General features: G+C 38.8%; 2 protein-coding genes across 2 annotated transcripts in view; one reads left to right on the top strand and one right to left on the bottom strand.

Annotated features, from left to right (window-relative positions):
• Nucleotides 1–17,139, bottom strand: part of LOC130920617 (striatin-like) — a 47,535-nt gene extending 30,396 nt beyond the window's left edge. The window contains exons 1-7 of the mRNA XM_057843959.1: nt 16,812–17,139; nt 11,919–12,022; nt 10,088–10,161; nt 9,735–9,819; nt 2,133–2,291; nt 394–529; nt 196–322 (exon numbers count right to left, since the gene is read on the bottom strand). Of these exons, the coding sequence (XP_057699942.1) occupies nt 196–322; nt 394–529; nt 2,133–2,291; nt 9,735–9,819; nt 10,088–10,161; nt 11,919–12,022; nt 16,812–17,006 (880 nt within the window). The 5' untranslated portion in view covers nt 17,007–17,139. The remainder of the gene's footprint in view (nt 1–195; nt 323–393; nt 530–2,132; nt 2,292–9,734; nt 9,820–10,087; nt 10,162–11,918; nt 12,023–16,811) is intronic.
• Nucleotides 17,140–17,435: 296 nt separating this feature from the next.
• map1lc3c (microtubule-associated protein 1 light chain 3 gamma) lies at nt 17,436–20,903 on the top strand. Its single transcript, XM_057843881.1, has 4 exons — nt 17,436–17,578; nt 17,646–17,701; nt 17,776–17,882; nt 20,666–20,903. Exons 1-4 carry the CDS (start codon nt 17,515–17,517, stop codon nt 20,829–20,831), a joined length of 393 nt encoding a protein of 130 aa, XP_057699864.1. The 5' UTR covers nt 17,436–17,514; the 3' UTR covers nt 20,832–20,903.
• Nucleotides 20,904–24,252: the final 3,349 nt, after the last annotated feature.

Here is a 24,252-nt window from a genome sequence, read left to right as displayed (position 1 = left end):
TATGGTTTTGACAAATTACAGTGTATTGTCATATCACCCTGCTCTTTCAGGGACCATTAGGAAAAAAATTAGGAAACTATGTGACTATTAGTAACGGATAATATTCTGAGCAAAATGTCAAGTATATCCAAATATTACTAACTGACAGTTAGGATAACCGTAACAGGTCATATTAGGAGCAGTTGTGGGTCTCACCCCATTGACTACTATCCTCATGGCTTGATAGGAAGTCGAAACCCTTGAGAGCCTCCTCGGTGTCTGGGTCGTCACTCAGGTCAGAGGTCGTTGATGGCGGCGTAGGTGACTGCTTTCTCCTCACCATCTGCAGAGATTTTCTGAATATGAGCGGTGATTGAAACAAAATCATTTGTGTGTGTGTGGTATGTATTTTACATCGAGGATTCCTGTGTCCCGCCCCTCGCCACTGCTGCTGTTGTCGTCCTCTTCCTCGTCGCTGAAGTTGGCGACGGCGTTCTCGATCAGCTTGAAGGCCTCCAAAATGGCAGTGGAGCTGGAGGAGTCAGCTCTGCTGGAAATAAAGTAGTCATATGTATAATGATGTTGTTGGGTAGCAACATTGTGATGCATTAACATTGTAGTGTGGTTCAAAAGTTTTGAGCATTAAAGAGGAACTAGACCCAACATATTTATATACGTAGATATTTATAAGCTACAGTGGTATGAAAAAGTATCTGAACCTTTTGGAATTCCTCACATTTCTGCATAAAATCACCATCAAATCTAATCTGATCTTTGCCAAAATCACGCAGATGAAAAACAGTGTCAGCTTTAACTAAGACCCCACAAACATTTATAGGTTTTCATATTTTAACGAGGATCGTATGCAAACAATTACAAAAGGGGAAAAAATATAAGTAAAAGAAATAAGTAATTGAACCATTACATTTAATATTTTGTGCCCCAACCCCTTGGCTCAATAACTTCAACCAGACGCTTCCTGTAGCTGCAGATCAGTCTGGCACATCGATCAGGACTAATCTTGGCCCATTCTTCTCTACAAGACTGCTGTAGTTCAGTCAGATACCTGGGATGTCTGGCATGAATCCCTGTCTTTAGGTCATGCCAGAGCATCTCAATTGGGTTCAAGTCTGGACTTTGACTTGGCCACTCCAGAACGTGTATTTTGTTCTTCTGAAACCATTCTGAAGTTGATTTACTTCCGTGTTTTGGATCATTGTCTTGTTGCAGCATTCATCCTCTTATTAGCTTCAACTGTCTGACAGACGGCCTCAGGTTTTCCTGCAAAACATCCTGATAAACTTTTGAATTCATTCTTCCATTAATGGCTGCAAGATGTCCAGGCCCTGAGGCAGAAAAACAGCCCCAAATCATGATGCTCCCTCCACCATGCTTCAATGTTGGTTTTGGTGAGCTGTTTCATTTTTCCTCCACACATGACGTTGTGTGTTACTCCCAAACAATTCTACTTTGGTTTCATCAGTCCATAAAATATTTTGCCAAAACTTCTGTGAAGTATGTCTTTTTGCCAACACTAAACGAGCAACAATGTTTGCATGATAACCTCATTAAAATATGAAAACCTACAAATGTTTGGGTGGTTTTAGTTAAAGCAGACACTGTATTTTCATCTGTGTGATTCTGACAAAGATCAGATCACATTTGATGGTGATTTTATGCAGAAATGTGACAAGTTCCAAAAGGTTCAGATACCTTTTCATACCACTGTATTCATATCTAAATGTGTTGCTCTTTACTTAAAGCTTAAAAAGTATTTATTCCAGGATGTTTTAAACATCACATCTACTCACCTTATGGGGCCGCTATTTTTCGCGATTTTTACTCTCAATAGAGTGAAAATTTGTGAGAACATGACAAGTATTTACAATTTCAGGCTTATTCTGAAATATAATTTACAAAAAAATATGTGCAATATACAAAATTAGCTAATTTTAAGCAACAATGTTCTGCTATCAAAACATGAGACTTTGTCATCAATTTCAGTGCGCAAGGATATCGCCCAAAATCCTTTGTAATTCTTAAGGCCAATCATGCCAGAATCATGTATGCAATTTATTCTTGCTTTAAAAATATTGGGGTTAGATTCTCTTTTAAGAGTATTACTGCGCTTCCGCCGCAGCCGCCCATCATACCTGGCCACAGAGCCGTGAGGACTGTTGACCACGTGTTCTCTTTCGTATTCGCGCCTCTCTGTTGTGTCCTCTGCATCGGCGCTAAGTCCCAACAACGCACGTACACGCCGAGATTTCACGTCCAAGATGGCATCCGTGTAGCCAACTTCCTGTAGGTACCTGACACATTCGGGAGAAAGCATCTTTGAGTTTATCATTATTTATATATTTTTTAAACTGTTCTGCCTACACAGAGAAAATGCTAAATCTCACTGTCTTTCAAGGCTTTAACAGTTGCAATGAGCCTCATAGGAGTTTAGTGTACTCCTATAGTGGTTGGTTATATTGTCCTGTTTATTCAGAGAATGCAGCTGGACAGAAGGGGATTTAGGAAGGCCAGAGAGAAAGAAAGAACAAAGGGAATAGTGATACAAAACATGATTAAATGTATATGCTATTGCTACCTAAAGTAAAAATAGCGTTGCTGTCTCGATATGACTACCGGTACTCATCATTATGCTGTAACTCTGATTATTGGTAGATTAATCGGCAGGTCGATTTTATTGGCTTTTTTTTTTCTTTTTGCAAAAAATAATGGAATGGAATTAAGGAAGCTCAAGAGAAGTAACTTTATCATTGCATTACTTTTTTATTTGTCCTTCAATTACTCAGTTATAATAGTTATTTTCATCTACATTTCTAAATTGTATTAGCCGCAGCCTCTAAAAAAAAATCCACATTTAATCACTATTAAGTGAATTTAGACAGTAACTCTGTTAATTTGGTCAACATACAACTCATTGTTTAATTTGTAATTGAATTGTAATTTAGCATTAATCCTTGTTTCATATGCCTTGCGTATAACCATGACTATTTACTTAATGGCATTTTAGAATGTTTTTGATTCCACAATGGATACTTTTTTTCTCACATGATCTTCCAACAATAAATTTTGAAATAGCTTTCAATTTAATCGCTAAAGAGCCAAGAAAAAAAATGGTTAGCCTCTGACATTAGCTTCCAACATTTATTTCCTCCAATGTGAGCTTCCAACAGTACATTTGTGAGATTCTAATCAATGGCCAGCCATTATTGTATAATTTTTCTCCACTACCTTGTTATGAATTAGCATTCTTATGTTGCTCTTTATTGTGTGTCAAAAGTAAAAATTTCAGACTGACCTTAGTGGCGAGAAGTGGCTCGAAAGTGACCGACTAACTTAAGTGTCATTTGTTCACGCATCAAGGCCCACCAACCCGACCCCCCAGTACCAGCCCGTCCAACCCTCTGTGCCAACCGCACAATCCTCCTTTCACACACACTCACTCACACACTGTTTGTGTGAAAGTGTCTTAAAGGGGACCAACATGACACATTTTGGTCGTAATTTTAAAGCATTCCCAGATGTGTGCCTGTGTTTGATTTTCCCTTGGGGAAGGCAGCACATGATTCCTACCCAACTGGTCAGATCAAATAAGACAAAATGGATGCCACTATACACATATTAAGCTAGCGAAATAATGAAAACTAAAACTAAAAAATAAACCGTAACGGAAAAAAAAACAGCTAATTAAAACTACATCATGTTTGAAAAACTATAACTGTATATCTATTTCATACCTGTTGACTGCTAAACTGTAAACTGAAAGCATAACTATTACAGGCCAAATTTTTGGACACAACTCCGTCCACGCAGCAAAAATAATGCTCCCAAACCCCATTGATTAAGCAAGAAATTCCACAAATTATCTTCGATAAGGCATACCTGTGAAGTGAAAACTTTCAGGTGACTACCTCTTGAAGCAAGAGTGTGAAAAAAAGTTTATCAGAGAACATGTTGGCTACTTTGAGGAAACTGGAATACAAAGCATGTTTACAGTTATTTAACCTTTTTTTTTTTGCTAAGTGCATAATTCCACATGCTTTCAGTCATAGTTTTGATACATTAAGTGAGAATCTACAATGTAGGTATTCACAAAAATAAAAAAAAACGCACAAATGAGAAGTTGCGTCCAAGCTTTTGGCCTATACTAATATACATACTGTAATTTTCCCACTATAAGGCGGCACCCACCAAATTTGACACGAAAACGACATTTGTTCATAGATAAACTGCACTAGATTATAATACTATACTATATACTAGACTATCCTCACTGTATTATGGGACATTTACACCAAAAGATATTAACCGGTAGCACTTTATTTGACAGCGGCGTCATACGACTGTCACAAGACCAAATGAACCACCATGAAGCTTTGAACCAATTGGCGGCAAAGCTTCATGGCCTCAAGAAGCTTCATTTAGCTTTGAGGGGGGGATTGTCAACCTCTGCGTCAACCTGCTGTCAACACTGTTGTCATCCAACACTGTTGTCATCCAACATGCCTCCTAGCATGCATACAGCATGCTACAGATGGAAATATCAGACAAAATTCATGTTCTGTGCTAATTATTTCTTAGTTATTGTTCCAGTTCTTTCATTAATTGCTAGTTATGGTATTTTGTAACACTTTATTTGACAGTGGTGCCATAAGACTGTCATTACACAATCATAATTATGACATGACACTGTCATGAGGATTAATGAATGCTTATAACAGATGTCATTTAGTATTATCCGGCATATTATCTCACTTTTCAATGGATGTAAAAGATCCGAGCTGGACATAAATGGAGTTAGCGACATAATTTGACGGATGACACTTAATGACATCTGTCATAAGCATGCCCATGAAAGTGTCATGTCATAATTATGACGTCTTATGACGCCGATTTCAAATGAAGTGTTACCTAATGAACCGAAATAAATACACAATTAAACCGCACTGGACTATAAGCCGCAAGATTCAAAATGAAAGAGGAAAGTAGCGTCTTATAGTCCAAAAATTACGGGATACAGGTAGTCCCCGGGTTACGAGGTACCCGACTTACATGATTTTGACTTTATGACGCCTGAGTCTCATCCGCTATTTTGTTTTTTTTTCTTCTTTTTAATAGGGCTGTCAAACGATTAAAAATTTTAATCGAGTTAATTACAGCTTAAAAATTAATTAATTGTAATTAATCGTAATTAATCGCAATTCAAACCATCTATAAAATATGCCATATGTTTCTGTAAATTATTGTTGGAATGGAAAGATAAGACACAAGATGGATACATACATTCAACATAAGTACTGTATTCGTTTATTATAATAATAAATCAACAAGATGGCATTAACATTATTAACATTCTGTTAAAGCGATCCATGGATAGAAAGACTTGTAGTTCTTAAAAGATAAATGTTAGTACAAGTTATAGAAATTTTATATTAAAACCCCTCTTAATGTTTTCGTTTTAATAAAATTTGTTAAATTTTCAATCAAAAAATAAACTAGTAGCCCGCCATTGTTTAAGTCAATAATTACACAATGCTCATGGGTGCTTAAGCCCATAAAATCAGTCCACTCAAGCGCCAGCAGAGGGCGACAAAACTCCAAAAAACACAAGTAACAAGTAACTTTGCACTGTGCTGTCATTTTAATCTGTTTGAGCGGGGCATGAGCGTTAATTGCGTCAAATATTTTAACGTGATTCATTTAAAAAATTAATTAACTTTAATTACCGCGCGTTAACGCGATAATTTTGACAGCCCTACTTTTTAATAATGTTGACTTTTGTTTTGTGATGCATGCTGTTATTTTGGTAGTACTTCCACACGCGAGTAGTGAGAGTGCATGTACAGTGGGCCAAATAAGTACTTAATAAATTCTGTACAAACGATGAGGAACGCACGGGTACTCACGAAAAATTCCTGCAGCCGAGTGAGAGAGAAGGGAAAGAAATACACATTTGTTGCTTGCTGTAAGGCATCCACAGAGGCAACACCTGTATATACAGTGGGGCAAATAAGTATTTAGTCCACCACTAATTGTGCAAGTTCTCCCACTTGAAAATATTAGAGAGGCCTGCAGGGCTGGACTGGGACAAAAAATCGGCCCGGGCATTTTGAGCCGAGACCGGCCCACCAGGTATTGATGGAAAGACAATTAAGCCTATAAATGAAAACCAACTTTCTTGTGACAATGCTTTCACACTGTCTTGTTGGTGTATATATACTTAAACATAAACTTAAACATACACCATCCTTCCTGTCCCAATATTCTATAGAGTAGTTAGCAGATATCAAAAGGCTGCATGGTCTAGTTAACCTCCTGAACAATGTACAACGTATGATGGGATCCTGAAATTAGGACAGGGATTAATACGGAATAGAGGTGAGACATGATCATTGATGAATATATTAAAATGAATAAATGACAGATTTAGTGATTTTTTCATAGACTATTTATTTACTCCATCAATAAAAGTGCAAATAAATATATCCACAGAATAGGCCCTCAAACACAGAGACCTTTAAAAAGTGAAAGGAGACAGAGGAAGATAAGTGATAAAGAATAACACTTTATGGACTGGTATGATCACAGTACTGGTTTCTAGAAAAATCTGGGAAAGTAGTTGCATTATATACTCCATATAGTACTTACTTAGGGCAAACTCCTGAACAAACAATGAACAAAGTATGGAGTGATCGACTTATCATAAGTTTGAATGGAAACTACCAGGCTAGATCTTGCCTGTGTTGTCTTGCCAAAAAAAAGTTATGTGCTCGCGTCCGCTCGACCTTATAAAGTTTTTAACTACCTAACAAATAGAGATAATACTTAACTAACTAAATTAATAAAATAAAGTTAATTAAGCACTAACATAATTACAACTAGAATAGCATCATAGAAACCGTCCAGCATTAGAGAAACCCCATCATGTTAGTTTGCATGCACAGCTAGCTAAATTGCTTAACGGCCTAATTATAACTACTGGCGGTGTTAAGAGTTAGCGAGCGCAATGAAAATAAACTACACCCACGCTTAATTCATATCTGAACCAGATAGACTGCAGTTCAACACTTCTTACCTGAAGTTCAGATTCCCCTCCACTCGGACCGCCGGCGGCCGCGGGTCTCTCCTCCTGCCTCCCCTTCCCCTCATCCACCTGACGGCCACCCCCGCCATTGTAACCTGCGGTTGCTGCTGTCGCTGAAGAGGAAGCTCCGCCACCGGCAAACATCTGTGTTATTTTAACACATTTAGCGGCATCCGCATGAAGGGCTTGTCTCTTTCTATCTCTAATTTTTTCCGCGCCTCCTTTCCTTTTCTTGTAGTTATCCATTTTGTTTATCTCCTCTCTCTGTATGTCTGATTAATGTATATCTGATACCTCTGATCAAGAGGGAGGGGGCATCGGCCCTCGTTTGTAATTGGTCCAGCCCATAACCAATCTTGACTGATGGGCCGATCTACCAGTTTTGTGTACCAATGTGATTAATGCCCTTAGGAAAAAAAAAATAAAAAATTCAGGACCGGCCCAAAATCGCCATCGGCCCACCGGGCAAATGCCCGGTATGCCCGATGGCCAGTCCAGCGGTGGAGGCCTGTAATTGTCAACATGGGTAAACCTCAACCATGAGAGACAGAATGTGGAGGGGAAAAAACAGAAAATCACAGTGTTTGATTTTTAAAGAATTTTTATTTGCAAATCATGGTGGAAAATAAGTATTTGGTCAATACCAAAAGTTCATCTCAATACTTTGTTATGTACCCTTTGTTGGCAATAGCTGAGGCAAAAGGTTTTCTGTAACTCTTTACAGCTTTTCACACACTGTTGCTGGTATTTTGGCCCATTCATCAATGCAGATCTCCTCTAGAGCAGCGATGTTTTGGGGCTGTCGTTGGGCACCACAGACTTTCAACTCCCTCCACAGATTTTCTATGGGGTTGAGATCTGGAGACTGGCTATGCCACTCCAGGACCTTGAAATGCTTCTTACGAAGCCGCTCCTTTGTCGCCCTGGCTGTGTGTTTGGGATCATTGTCATGCTGAAAGACCCAGCCACGTCTCATCTTCAATGCGCTTGATGATGGAAGGAGATTTTCACTCAAAATCTCTCGATACATGGCACCATCCATTCTTTCCTTTACACAGATCAGTCGTCCCGGTCCCTTTGCAGAAAAACAGCCTCAAAGCATGATGTTTCCACCCCCATGCTTCACAGTGGCTATGATGTTCTTCGGGTGCAATTCAGTATTCTTTCTCCTCCAAACACGAGAACCTGTGTTTCTACCAAAAAGTTCTATTTTGGTTTCATCTGACCATAACACATTCTCCCAGTCCTCTTCTGGATCATCCAAATGCTCTCTAGCGAACCGCAGACGGGCCTGGATGTGTACTTTCTTCAGCAGGGGGACACGTCTGGCAGTGCAGGATTTGAGTCCTTGGCGGCGCATTGTGTTACTTACTAATAGTAGCCTTTGTTACTGTGGTCCCAGCTCTCTGTAGGTCATTCACTAGGTACCTCCGTGTGGTTCTGGGATTTTTGCTCACCGTTCTTGTTATCCTTTTGACTCACTGGAGTGAGATCTTGCATGGAGCCCCAGATCGAGGGAGATTATCAGTGGTCTTGAATGTCTTCCATTGTCTAATAATTGCTCCCACAGTTGATTTCTTTACACCAAGCATTTCACCTATTGCAGATTCAGTCTTCCCAGCCTGGTGCAGGTCTACAATTTTGTCTCTGGTGTCCTTTGACAGCTCTTTGGTCTTGGCCATAGTGGAGTTTGGAGTGTGACTGACTGAGTTTGTGGACAGGTGTCTTTTATACCGATAATGAGTTAAAACAGGTGCCATTAATACAGGTAACGAGTGGAGCCTCGTAAGACCTTGTTAGAAGAAGTTAGACCTCTTTGACAGCCAGAAATTTTGCATGTTTGTAGGTGACCAAATACTTATTTTCCACTCTAATTTGGAAATAAATTCTTTAAAAATTGAACAATGTGATTTTCTGTTTTTTTTTCCACATTCTGTCTCTCATGGTTGAGGTTTACCCATGTTGACAATTACAGGCCTCTCTAATCTTTTCAAGTAGGAGAACTTGCACAATTGTTGGTTGACTATATACTTATTTGCCCCACTGTAACACCTTTTGTACTGTTTATTGTGCGTTTTCAATTTATTTCAATTGGTCGAATACTTGGGGCGAGTTTATGTCATTGTTTTTGATGATGTGTGGATGCTAACTGATACATGCTATTCGTTTGTGTGGATTGTAAATGCTGTATCAGCAGCTAGTTATAAACACAAATTTGAAATGCTGTTATTGCAGATGAAAATGATTTAATTCCATTTGCATTTTAGTTTCATTCTGCAAGTGTTGATGTCATGAGCAGCTGAATAAAGTCAGGAAACCACACGGACGTCTGACATCATCATTTCGGCGCTTAGCTCGCTGTCTAGCTAGGACTTTGATGAACATCTTGGCAAAGACGGTACAAAGTCGTACTATATTACATGTGTCTGGATAGTTATTTTGAGATTTGGGTGGTATTTAGGGGTATTGAAAGAGTTAATTCCGCTTTACACGGAAATTCGGGTAACGTCGCCAGCATAGGAACGGACCTTGTTCCTAACCCGGGGACTACCTGTATATGTATATATATATATATATGCTTATTGTAATGTTCATATAAGGGAGGGAATTATGTAAATTATCTCGGTTGAGAGCGTGTGTGTGCGCGTTTACTGACTGTGTGAGAAGCAGTTGTCCTTGTTTCCAGCTCAGTTGATGACTGCTGTTTGAAAGAGTGTGCATATCCACTTCACTGGCTTCATCTGACACACACAAACACAAGCATTAAAAATGTTAGTGTTTGTGATGATGAAAATGACCTCCTTCTCCTCTTTGTTGCTCCAGATGTGTCCACACGTCATATGCTTGAGTTGGAGGACATTTTAATTGAGCCTGCTGGAATCATACGGAAAAAGGCATGTAGGTCTGGGTGTATGTGTGAATATGTTTCTATGTTTGTATATGCGTGTGTGTGTCTTTGTGTTAGTATGAATGTGTTTTTGTGTGTGCCTGCGAATGTGCCTTTGTCACCTGAATCATAACTGGGTACTTTGACGTCTCCTTGGATCAACTCTGTGCCATACTTTAGCTTGTGATGTTTGGATCTACACACAAACACATGTAGAATTATGACATTTTGCAATGATCACCATTGTCATTTTTGTTCAGTTCAGTGCTTTGAGGCCCAAGTTTGATCAGAAATATTTACACGGTCAAAACGAATTCAGGGTAGTTAGATCAAAAACAAAAAAATATACATCAGACTATTAGCCACTTCTTATCTTAAATGCTAGTTGCAGTTGTAATTATTACTTCAGTAATCTACTTTGCATCACAGTTTCCGGTTTCACAGTTCCGCTATATTGCAGAATTTCTTTGCAGTTCTTGTTATGCCATATTTTTCCCCTATTTTATTTTGGGTGTAATTCGACTGGTGACCAGTAGACGGCAGTACATCATTTGTACATTTGTTTTTATTAGTAAAAAAAATAATAATAATCGGATAATTTGAAAACATTTTAAGTTTTTATTAGTAACAAAATAAAATAATCGCATGACGTGTCTAAGGTGTATTTACATTTTTTTTTAAATCGATATTATATATTATTTATATGAAGTTTCCTTTTTTTGGGGGGGGGGGGCATGACCCTGAGACACAGGTTGCCAACTCAATGATAAGGTTAGAGTTGGTGCGCCTATTTTCTTCCCACAATCCTTTATTTGTTGGCCCAGTGAGCAGACGCCACATCTGTCAATCAAACGTGTTTAGATTATTTAACTCTGTAAGAGGATCAAATTCTCTTTGATCATCTAGAATGCTGTTCTAATTAGCTGCAGAATGTCGAGTGTACTAGGGGTCCTCTAACTTTTTGGGTCTCAAAAGAAATGTTCTCAGGAACCCCTTCATAGTCATAAATGCCAAATAAATACAACTAACCTTCACGTGAACCCTTAAAATTGGCTCGTAATGTTGGGGTTATTTTTCTTTTTCATTTTCTTTGTAGTAACTGATCAAAATTTAAAAGTTCACCTCTTGGTAGTTTTGCACGACTCAAAACTGGCTCACTCTTAACTTACAGGCAACATTGAGTCCCCAAAAAAGATCAGCCTTGACACAAATAAAAATGAAAAATCAGGCTCTGACGATCGATGCGTATAAATCCCTAAAATATACATACCAAAGTTTATCGTGATTCGTCACAAATAAAAAAACTGAGACGGCTATAGAGATATGAGAAAAAGATATTTAAAAAATAATAGTGTGCACACCCCAAACAACAACATGAGCGGCTTTTTACAGCCCAGCAGTGTATTTTTTTTTAAGTATTTGTTGTGATAAAAAGTCATAAAAGCAGAGGAATAATGTTGCACCCCAACCCTTCCAAAAAATATTGATCTTTACATGAAGAAAAGCGTCTTAGGTCATGTTAAAAAGTCATAATCAGGTAATAAAGTCACATCTTGCAAGGTAATTTACAAATAATATGTTATAAGAAAGTGATATTTTAACAAGTGATTTTCAAAACTTTCATATAATGACCCATTTTCTACTGAAAAAGAAAACTTCGTTGTCAAAAGTAATACCACTTAATTTTTTAAACAAAAGGTCAGTTTTGTTTGAAAGAAAGAATTTCATTCCTTAATGAATACCATTTGTTCTTTAAAAAAAATTTTTTTAAAAACTAAAAATCACTGTTCTGGGAGAATTTTAATTGATTCCAAAGGTAAGGAATGGAAGGAGATTGATTAAATGAAACTAACACCAAAGAAAAATTGAAATTTTGTGGGAACACAAGCTACAGCATTGAGTGACCTCCACCAATACCCTGTGAAGAGGGTATTAGTGTATGTGTGTGCCGACCTTTCTTGTTTGAGTGCGTACTCCAGCATCTTGATGCGTCTCACCAGGTCTTTCTTCAGGTTCTCCTGACCTCGGCGCTCTCCCTGCAGGAATGCGATCTGAGCCTGACGACACCAAGAATGTATTCAACATTACAAATGACATAACTTAATGGAATAAAAGTGCATCTTTATCACAATCCTAATGTTCTGGTATAGTGTGACAATTTCAGAGCATTTTCCTTGAACCAATGTTTAATACACACCCACAATATTTCATTATATTTTGTGAAAAAAAGAAGATGTATTACACATTAGAAGTTAGAATGATCTGTTATTTATATATTTAATTTCCCTGTTCGGGACTCATCTGATTTCTGTATTTTCTCCATTTCTTGTGGTCAGGGAAAATCACCTTTGTAACGACCTAATTTCCTGCTTGAAAAGGGAGGTTTTAATCCATGAAAGGAATAGTTACCTTTCTCGCATACACCATATAACTGTTTGCATTACTCTAACACACGTAACATAATCAATCAGGGAATAGTATCATTTCTCATATTTACTGTAGGACTATTTATATTACTCAAACACACCTAATATAAAATAAATAGCACTTACACCATAGTTTAATGAAAGGAAACAGAAGAGAAGATACACAACGCCATCTTATCACAGAAGCCCAACGCGTCATGAGCAAGATTGACGCACCAACTCTTGCAATCAGTTCTCCCGGGCACTCCAGGACAAAGAGCAGGGTGCTCTGTCCTAAAACAAGTAGTATCGCCCAACCAGGATAACAAGTTGATAGAACGGGCACCTTGGACGTCAAGACCTGTGTCGGTTGCCGTGGCAACCACGTCCCAGCCACAAAAGATGATGCACGAACCTGACCTGCCACAGAGGGTTGATCTCAAGACAACACCCAGCCACGCCTTCAGCCCGGCCCACTCTACTGCAGCTTTCAAAAAGAACTGAACATTTAGATAACACGGTAATCACCTTGGATCCGACACTGCCTCTCCATCGTCTGTTTTTTGCCTTGGTTTTGACCATTGTCGACGAATAAATTGTCAACCTGTTTTCGGTGAGCCTTCTTTAAACTTTTTTAATATGGAGTCAGTACAAACGGTTAAAACGGGAGTGAACGCGCGGAATCTTGGCCCCCCCCACCAATTGGCTTCCGGGAGCGGTGCCAGCGGAACAGCATTTCGTTCGGCTGGCGCTGTTTCTGCGGCTTGGGGGGCGGGGGTTTGGGCGAATTCTTTCCTCCCTAATGTTATTTCAAGGGAAATAATTATGGTATTTTGCTACAATTCATAGACTTTTGACTAAATCAAGTCTGCATTTTGTTATTTTTTTCCAGCGGGAGCTTGACTCATTGCGTGTCATTGAAAACAAGAGACGTCCAATTAGCTAAAACTTTCAGTGCCATTGACAGCAGTAAACATCTAATCCATTTTGACTGGGAGGGCTGGCAAGAATTATTCGCTGCTAGTCTCTCCTAGGCAAAATGGTTTAGACATCTCACGCCGTCAATGGCAGCCAATGAGTTAATGACTGATGTGTTGTTTTTTTCATTAAAAGTCATCACTTGATGGTTGATTTCTTTTTCTCTTTTTTTGCATTATGTTGATAGATATGACGACGACCCAATTTCCAGCACCATATTTATTCTGGGAGCAGCTGCACGTTTGATCAAGAACTCCACTTTGGGAGCACTATTGAAGCTTCTCAAGAGCATGAATTTTTTTTTTTTATTCTTTTTTTTTTTTCACTAACTTGTGTGCAGTGTGTATACGTGCACTGGGTGCATTCCTCATGCAACAACTTTAATGGCATAACGCCAAACCCACCTTGAAATGTTTAATGTTTACAAACATACTTAAATTAAATCGACCGAACCATCTCACAAAAAAAGCGTGGAGAGTGGATATTCAAAAGTGTAAATCTTCCTTTGGTATTGTGGAGCGCCAAAGCAGCTTTTTTTTTCTCATTAAACTTTATCAGTGCCATACTGACGGTGAAAGAAGTCCGATAATGTGGCTCTTTCCATCCTTCTGCTATGAATTTAAATTGGTTTGACAGTTGTAGACGTTCAACCCATCTGAAGTGGAAGAGCTCATGGCGAATGTTTGTTAATTTGCTACCAACTAGGGCTGCAGCTATCGATTGTTTAAGTAATCAATCTCTCAAGTAGTTGCTTTGAATAATCGAGTTATCAGATTAGGAATATTTAATGCGTTGCAGGAAAATTTTTTAGGAGATGTAAAACAAAGGCTTGCTAAGATTGCACTTTCAAAGGAGCATTAAATACAAATACGAAATAAAATTCCTGAGTGTTTCTTCAAACTATGCTGAATTGCACCTTGATTTCACAGTAGAAATAAATGTGTTTAAAAATAAAATTAAAATACCTGAGCTTAGCCTCACACGGCATATAAAAATAAATAAATAAATAAATGAGGATCTAAGTACAACAAAAGAAAAATTGGCTAACTTGCATGACAAAAGTCCGCTAGCTTAAATGCTATAAAATGCCAACTTTTTGTTTTTACAATGCTCTTGACAAATCATTCAAACAAATTCCCACAAAAAACTGCTTGATATATCTATAAAGTAAATTATGAATGCATATAAAAACATATTACCTCATCCAAAAACTTAGCTTATGTTGGTCTTAACAGGGAGCAGCTGGATTCAGCCATGTTAAGTCATATTCATTGTTGCTACTAGAGGTATAGCAGTCACCTCTGTAAATGGTGTTGTTTGCAACATCCACCACGCGGTGGCGCTGCTTTATTCATGTTGAATTGGTTCTTCTTCTGTTACTGCTTACTTTTTGTTGGAGTTCATCTGCCATCGCGTGTGCACGGAACATTGATCTCCCAAGTAACGACCTAGATAGCAGACCGACAATGAATAAACGTTGATTTTCCATCAAAATCATCAGTATGGTTGACTTCAAAATTTTCTACGTCAAGTGACGTTGAAACAACGTTGTTCTATGGTATGTCAGGCGATGGTTGGGTTAACATTGTTTTATAATTGATGAACTAATGTTGACAAATAGTTGACTTATGATTGACCGGGAAATATGATTAAAAGGCATTAATTAATGGATGAGCGGGCATTTTGGTTTACAATACTATTAATAATCGAAATGACGTTTACGTTTTGTAAGGATTTCAACGTTGAAACAACATTAATTGAGGGTACAAAAGTGACGTTGATTCAACGATATAAGATCGACAGCAGAATGTTGATCCAACATCTTTTCAATATCGGTTTGCTATCTGGGGAGAGGTCAAAGGTGGGTATACTGTATATGGCGGAAAACACAGACAAGGCTGAAAAAGCAGTTTCTGCTCTTGCACCCCTCTTTAAAATAAACTGCTGTATTTTAATCCAAAAGAACTGTTGTGTTTGATAGAACAATGTGTCTACATACTGCCATAGCAGATTCATGGCGCAATAAGCCCCCGAACTATTTTTAATTTGTCCGTTTTACCCTGGAAACCCCCGTTTACAGACGTCGCGCAACTGCTTTTGTTTCAACCCAGCCATGAAACAAAGGTAATTAATTATATTTATTATTCATAATGTCATTTTTAGCTTAGAATCATTAATTGATGTCTAATACTTAGTTTAAAAAGAAAATCGACTTTAAAAAAATTATTCACTCACATATTTTAAACTTTTAAACAAATTACGTCACGATGAAAAAAATGGCGTCTGTAAAAAAGTCAAGGATGTCTACCTCATAACTATCGCTCAATTGTATTTTTTCGTTACAGTAGCATTTTCCCCAATATTTTAGATGATAAATAATCAATCCAAACAAAGAAAAATGAAAAAAAAAAAAAAAAGTTTAAAAGGGTAAATATATGAAAATGAAGATCTTAACCACTCCTTGATGTCTGCGATTTCTGCATCGCGACCCTTGTTATATTACCACGTTTCACCATTAAAATTCCCCCAAAATCCGGCTGTGGCCATTCACAGCTGTGTCTTGACACTCGGTGATACATGCAACATGGAGTTTTTGGATCAAAAAGAGGTAGGTATGCGATAATATCTCGTTAAAATTGTGGCGTCTTTAATTCAGCTCTCGCGTGCTCTCGCCTCCAGTTAGGGTTTTGCTGTTTATTTTATTTTATTTTTTTAAATGCCCTCCTGTTCAAAATTTTTCTTCCCCCAGATAATTGAGATTTTAAGCTTTCCAATTATGTACCACACATGCGTATAGGCCAATTTTGAAAATTGGCCAGATTGGGGGTCTGAGAGCGGAACTTCAAGTCACCTGAGTGTTTTCCACCTTATATTTTTTTGGTAATAAAAGTGCATAAAGTGAAAGCCTGTCCCCATTTTTGTTATACTTCTATGCACGCATCCTACCTGTCATACGTTACAGAGGGCATTGTATCCACGCAAATCAATAAAACTAAATGCAAACACTTTCAAAACAAACCATTACAACGCCACTCTAATTAAACAAATTCTCGAAGCAGCAAAATTTGATTTGAAGCGTTTTACTTATCGAATTGCTCGAGTTAATCGTTGCAGCACTACTGCCAACCCTCCCAGCTCCAACTGATTGGACGTCTTTCGCCGCCAATGGCAGCCAATGAGTTAATTTTATCTTTCACGAACGCTGTGCGTCACTCTTGGCGCCAAGACGTCGCATGCAGTATTAATGAATGATGACTAAAGAACAAATGTTGATTTAAATATTGACTTTAGTGGGAGTGGAATTCCTTGTTGGTTAATTTTCACTCCACCGGAGCTGCTGGTGATATACTGTATTTAGAATATGTGCTTTTCTGTGAGCTGACAAAAAAAAAAAAACACTCTGCTTTTTTTTCCCAGTGAAGTCTGGTGTCGCAAGCAAGACTCCGTGCAATGTAAACAGTACCTGCAGCTCGGAGCGTTCGACGTCCCACTGGGCCCGGTCCACCTCGTAGCGGGCCCATTCGTGCTGGAGGAAGTGAAAGATGCCAGGGATGCTGTACTGAGCCCGGGCTGCCTCTCCGTCGCCGGGCTGCGGCGCTTTGACGCCGCCCCCGCCGGGCAAGTCGAGGAGCACCGCGGGGCCCGCCTGCTCGTCCATGTCCGGAGAGAGGCCTCGCAGCTCGGCTAAGGCTGGCGGGGGATGCGTGGGTTCCTGGTTCCGTCCATGGGGGAGAGGAACCGTGGAACCGTCCACTGACAGCGACGGTCACGGACGGTCCTGGTGGGTTCGGTTAACGTCAGCAAGCGGACAATAATGCGCGCGAACAACACTACCGGTCAGGACTTTCAAAGTAATAGAACAGTTACATCGTTTTAAAAAATTGTAAAAATAATTTTTTTAAAAACTTTTAAATCACAAAATTAACATCTGCAAGTTAGTGATTAGAAGTTTTTTTAATTTTTTTATTTATTTTTTTATTTAAACTATTAAGAACTAAGCCCCGCCCTTTCGACGATTCCATTGGGAGGGGGCGCACGTGCTAATCAGCTGACGCGCCGCAGCTGCGTGTGCGTGCTTGCGTGTATTTACGCGTGGCTGGGCGCGCGCCCTCATACACACGCACTTTTCCTCTTCTTCAGCATCCTCGCCGTCGACATCGTCTATCATGCCTCCGCTTGAGAGGAGCCAGCAGCTGCACAGCAAACGTTTCAAGCAGAGGAAAAGCTTCGGTAAGCAAACTTAGCAACTTATAAGGTAACAAAAAAAATGTTTTTAAGAATTTTTGCTTACCTGCAGCTACTAGGAAGCAAGAAGTAGCGGGAATTCGCTCCAAGTTCCCCAACAAAATCCCGGTAAACATACAAGTTTTTGGATGACTGAGTAATTAAATGAATCAAAAGTTGTTAACGTCACTTCCTGTTCGCAGGTGATCATCGAGCGTTATGAGAGGGAAAAGTTTCTCCCTCCTTTGGACAAAACGAAGTTTCTCGTTCCACACGAGCTCACCATGAACCAGTTTGTTACCATTATCAGGTAACCTCGTCATTAGGATTACTGTTGCAGTTGTGCCTTGAGATGCGAGCATTCATGTTAATTTAAACACTTGTATCTCAAACCCTTCCCCATTTAAATAACCAGAAATGCTAGTAATCCTTTACTCTCGCAACAAGATAGTCAAAATGTGCTCCCTGAAATCATAAACGAAGTAGATTGTAAATAAGGACATGGCTTTTGACGTGTTACTCCAGTTTTTATCAAAATATCCGTTGCTTCTGAAAGTCATTCGATTAACACAGCATTCTAATTGAATTTTCCATTGAATTCAACAAAAATGTCATGTATACTGCCTACTTAACGTATTGCATTTACATTGTTATGCTAAAGTGCAATTTATTTGGGCGTTCAGATAGTGACACCAGTGAAAAATCCTTTGATATTTAGTTTTAATCTGGATTTGTCCATGCCATATGAACTTTATTCAGAGGTGGGTAGTCGTAACTCCGTTACATTTACTTGAGTAACTTTTTGAGAAAAAAGTACTAAGTTGTTTTACTAAGCCATACTTGAGTAAATTAGTGAAGAAACGCTACTTACTCTGCTACTTAGGGCTACAAGTTATTTATCCTCTTTATTCTGAGTATTAGATTTTTTTTTTTTAATGCTGAGACTCCAACAATGGCTGTTTCACCAATGAGACATCGCAATAATGATCACACGACCCCACTATACCAATCAAGCTTGCCGTTCTATGATCACGCTGTCCTGTTCAATCACGTGGCGTCTTTAAAGCACTGTAAATATTTGACAGTGCCACCATCAACAACTCGAAAGCGCGGACTTTAAGCTCTCCCAGTTTTTATTTGGCACAGATTTGACCATGGAAAACGAGCTATTGTACTTAGTTTAATAGGAAATGTTTTCTCCACTAGAGGGCACTCATGCTCTGGTTGAATAATGCTTAATTTCTCTAGATTTTTTTTCCTCACGCTGGAATTTGTTTTTGTTTGGCCTAATGTTATGGAATCCTATAGTGCAGTATAATAACAGTTCAGAGATAACAGTGCTGAGGGAAAAAAATACCATTGTTTGGGGGGGATCAAACATTTACAATTGTTTAATATACATTATACATGCATTACATTATAATATACATTTAAAAATGGGTAATTACAATGTTAATGAGTATTCTTTTCAGCAAATACTTTTTTACTTGAGTAAATTTTTTGAATGACTATTACTTTTCAGTAATGAAGTAATGTTGCTCTCAAGTTTTTGCTACTCTACCAAACTCTGACTTTATTGACCTAAGGGTTGATGTTGAATCGGTAATGTAACTAAAAATGTCATATTGGAACACAATGTTTGGATTCTAATTGACACATTTTCTTTATTGGCTCGGAGAGTTAAACACCCAACATTGAAATGAAATACTTGCCAGAGATCCCACTTATGAAACTTATTCATGTTTGCAAATGGATACAGAAGCATTTTGCTATTTGGAACCTGATTGATAGGTTGGCGCAGAGGGTTGGGGAAAGTGCTGATTTCGTATAAGGGCCATGTTGACACAAAGGCTGAAATTTGGGAGAAAAACGTGCAGTGTAGAGAAATATAGAAGCTCAAGAGTCTGTTGGAATTTAGGACCTGTTTGGTATTTGTCATGGTTATTAAGGAGTCACATTTGCCCGTGTAAAGGAGTCACATGCTGACGTGACATAAACATGTGGCATCAGCATGACACTTCCGAACTCTAAAACACTTGCAACAAACATATTGCTGCTATAACCGGAGGAGGAAAGAGTTCAGTTTTATGACAAAGAATTTTAAGTTTTCAATCAACAAGATTAATCATTACACAAATTTGGGTTGGTGAAAGGAGTACAGTTAAACCCAACTAAAACGTGAATTGGTATAAGATTGAATAATGTACTGGTCCACATGTCTACAAAATGTTTCTTGATGCCTCACAGCAGAAATCCATAAATATTTGAACTGCATGAGTCCCAAGATTGTTGTCATGTCCTTGACATCAGTTCTCACGCAGACATCCTATGTGGACATTGGTTCATTGACTGATGGGAATGAATGGAATGTGTGCATCATGCTCCTGAGTGTTGTCATGACTTGGATTAGACAATGGAAGCATAACTTGGATTTGGATAGAAATTTACTAATTAACCATTAAAAAAAAGTCCACTTTTCGGTGCTAATTTTGAATAGATTTTGACAAGAGCATCATCCAGTTTGTAGACTGCTCAAATTGTTACCCAAATTGAGTCGTTGGCTGCATGCTGGTTTGCGTGCAGAAAATATTTTCATGGCAAAATAGTTTAAACATTTCTAATTAAGCATTTAACTGCACGAATATCCAGTAAGACATTTTTTTTCGTGTAGCATTATGCAGATATTTGCCTCCCTGTACACCCGTGGTCGTTTTCTTTTCACCATTCAACTGAATGGTGAAAAGAATCGAGGTGAACCCAGGGTTTTTGTTTTGTTTTGTTTTTATATAAAAAAAAAAAAAAAAACCTGGTCATATTTTTAAGTGTTTACATGAGTTTGCACAACCTGATTAAGGCCAAAAGACCATTTATGAAAGTCATTGGTTACGTGTAAATATTGCTAACGAGAAGTGAACCATACTATTGCAAGAATCTTTTATCTAAGTATATTTGAGGGAGTAAAAAAGGAAGGAATGAATGAATGAATGTAACATAAATTCTTGGCCAAAATGCCCATTTTCACATGTTTGAAAAAGCAGGATGAAAATCTTAACAGAAGGTCAAAAGACACTGACCTCCAACTTTGACCCCCAGGAACCGCATGGCACTGCTGCCGTCACAGGCCTTCTATCTGCTGGTTAACAATAGCGGTCTAGCCAGCATGACCCTCAGCATGGCTCAGGTCTACGGGGATCACCAGGATGACGACGGCTTTCTCTACATGACTTATGCCTCCCAGGAGATGTTTGGACACCTTTAGCATTTGTAAACCCCCACCTTCTTGCTCTCCAATGTAAATATGAAAATGTTTTGTCTATTTTAATAAATAAATCTTATGTATACATGTTTCCAGAAAATGGCCAGTGTTTTCATTTCTATGAAAAGCAGGGTACACATGCTTAAAATGTGTAGTATCATAATTACATGTTAAATATATATATATATATATATATATATATTTTTTTTTTTTTTTTTTTTTTTTTTTTTTTTTTTACAAATACGTTTTGAATGGAAGCTATCACTCAATGAAATGGGCGCTAATTTTTCAGAGCAATTGTAATTTGATTTAAACTATAGGCCAATGAACTTGGATTAATCTATGATTGCTGTTTGACCAAATCAGTTGCATTATAAAATTAACTGGAGCTATGTGAAGTGGATGAAAAACCGCCACAAAATGTTATAAGCGCACCGTATTCAGTCGATTTGTCTTGGTGACATCAGTGAAACTGCAGGGGTCGCTGTGATTCCAGATTTATAATTTTTTTTTTTTTTTTTAAACCAATTACATTTGTACAATACAGATCAACATACTGACATGTTTTTTCAGTGAATTATTTCGATTGCCTTTTTGGAGAATCTGTGAGCACGGTTGACAGTTTAATTAATTCACATGCAATGTAGTCCTGCAAAACAATGGGGGAGAGATGTTCATTTCTGTCCAAACACCAACTTTTTTAAGAGATTTTGGGTCAAATTCACCATATTCCGGAATTGGGGGTGGTAATTATAAGGGAAAAGTGTGTTTTTTTTTAAATCATAGTTGACTATTCAAATATTTGAATTTTCTGTGTAAAATATCCCTTAGTTTGATGAATCCTTGGGTCAAATTGGATCGCTTTAATAGTGAGGACTTTTCTATAAGTTGTTTGGGCTCCATCCTAAATATCTGATAAATCATAGAAAAGATTTCTGTGTTTAAATTGCTTACAATAACAAAGATTCTTTCCTTCTGGTAAATATCATGGCAGCCTGACAATATCGTTCCTCTAATTGTTACGAGATGCAAGCTAGCGAGTGAGTAAAGTGGCTACAATGACTGTTCCTTGTGTAGCTTCAAAGCCTTCCCATGTTGACAAACATGAGGTCATTTCCTGCCTTTATTCTAAAAAGGAAGTGTGCAAAGGTCACCTTGGCTGTGTCCCAATTCAGGTTCTAAAGCCTTTGAAGGCCACAAACGCTGCTCCAAGGCCTGTCACAATTTATTATAATTCAAAGAAGGTTCCAAATGTCTCCTCCTCTACAGCCATTTTTAACCCACTCAAATACATTGCTACTATGCTTGGCGCACTCACATATCCTAGGATGTTTTGTGCTGCTGTGAATGCGACTGCAAAAACGTCTTAAATGGCTGTACTCATTTGCAGCGACTCAAACTATATAAGTACAGTATTCAAACTTCACTTTTACATATTTGAAAATCCAAACCCAAGAAGCTGCATAAATGCATATTTAGCATAATAGCTAACAAAAATGGCACCCTATTTTAAAAAAAAAACAAAAAAACATGCTGATCCGTCGCACGTACACAGCTTTTGTTCTTGTCTTGCTTGGGTGTGAAAATATCAACACAAGACTCAACTAAGTGCTGAGATCAGAGGAAGGCTGTGTTACAGACGTATACAGGATAGTGAGAACCAGATTATATACTTTGTGTGTTAATCAGATGCAGGGTGGCCTTCACATGACCCATGTGAACATGTTAAGCCAAAGTAAATGGAGCGATTGGATCCAGTTGGAATATCTTCCCGACTGTCATTTATAGACTGCTGATAAGGCAAAACAGCACTGTACGCCAATGGCTGGTCAGCTGACACACAGTGCAAGTCATTGTGTGTTTGTTTGCTGTTACATGTCATGTTTGTCACACTTGTTGGTGTGAACCAGGGTGCCAGGCATCGTCATCAGAGGAGATTGCTCTGACTGCAAGGGAAGCTCAGCTTCCCCCAAAATGTAAAAAAAAAAGTGATCAAATGTATACTGTTGTGTGTACATGTCATTGATTTTTGTTCAGAATTAGCTTCTTATCACTGGTTATGATGCTGCTTGCTTTTCCTTCATTCGTGCAGTTTCACAGTCCTTTAAAGTGCCTATGACAGAATTATGTTTATTTCATATTCCACGCGGTATTTTATGCTCCTGAATGAAATGGACGGCTTGGATATGTAGAAGTGATTGATATTTATTCAATTTTTTAAATCCAGCACCATGAAAATGAGTGACTTCCTGGATTGATGAAGAATACGAATGTGGCGTCAGCGGGCTAATCATCTTCAGTATATAGCCAATACTACAGTATGTAGAACGATTGTGGATTCAGCTGATTTTGTGGATTTTTTCGTTTATTTTTCACATCACGCCAGCCCAATGTGCTGTAGGCTTTTGTTGCTGCACCAGTGAGAATTGTGTGAGCATTTTTTGGGTTTCAAAAAGTTCCCGTTCACCGCGGATAATGGCCAAAACAAGTCAAACAACTAGGAAGTGAGTAAGCTACATTTTATATTATGTCAAATACCGGGATCATTACACAAGTTTTAATAAGGAGGTGGCTTGCATTTTGTGGGTGTCAATGCTCCTTGTCCACCGAGAAGGCCACCCGGCTGACGACCAGGGGCTTATCACACACCATGGTTATTTCCCTCCCCTCGGTCCTATTCGCATGCCCACCGAGAATGCGCTTTCCTTGGCTTGGCCACGAGCAGCCCCCCGCGCCGACGTCAGCCGCTTTGGCTGGCTGATCCTGACTGCTCGGTCCTATCTGCGTGCCCGCCAAGAAAACGCTTTCCTCGGCTTGGCCACGAGTAGCCCCCCTGCTCCGACGTTGGCCGGTTTGTCCAACGAGAATGGGCTATTTTCGGCATTCATTCCTGGCGACGAGCACTGCCAGCCCGCCGTGTCCGCAGCAGAACGACGAGCCGTAACTGGCTCGCCACCGGGGGCTGGCCGATTGGTCAAAACAATCAACCTCGCCGCCGTGTGTGAGTCGGGGTAGTTTTGTTTGATTTTTCCGTTTTCGAAAGGTGAGAATAAGACTTGGAAAAGCTATTCGGTTCGGGTTAGCATGTCGGCTGGCTGTCACGCCTCCTGTTTTGTGTACGCTCTTTCCTCCGTCTCCGAAGCCGGGAAATGACAAAAGCTGGACAACGGTGGCATAAAATACCGTTCGGGAGAGGAGGATGTCTGCAGTTTTGACCATTATGCAGTAATTTTTCCCTGTCGTACTGAATAAATGCATTTTTAATATTTCATATTCCATTTAGCACAAGATTTTTATTTGTCATGACCGTACCAGTTATTTAGCAATTGGGGAAACATACTTTGATAAAAGGAATATCCTGTAAAAAAATATTGAGTGGAGATTGAAACAATCATGACATTTTGCTGCTCTCTGTCGCATTTTC

The sequence above is a fragment of the Corythoichthys intestinalis genome, chromosome 8, assembly GCF_030265065.1.
Source record: "Corythoichthys intestinalis isolate RoL2023-P3 chromosome 8, ASM3026506v1, whole genome shotgun sequence".
Classification (NCBI taxonomy): domain Eukaryota; kingdom Metazoa; phylum Chordata; class Actinopteri; order Syngnathiformes; family Syngnathidae; genus Corythoichthys; species Corythoichthys intestinalis.
Note: the sequence above shows the minus strand (reverse complement) of the source record. Positions and strands in the feature narration are given on the sequence as shown.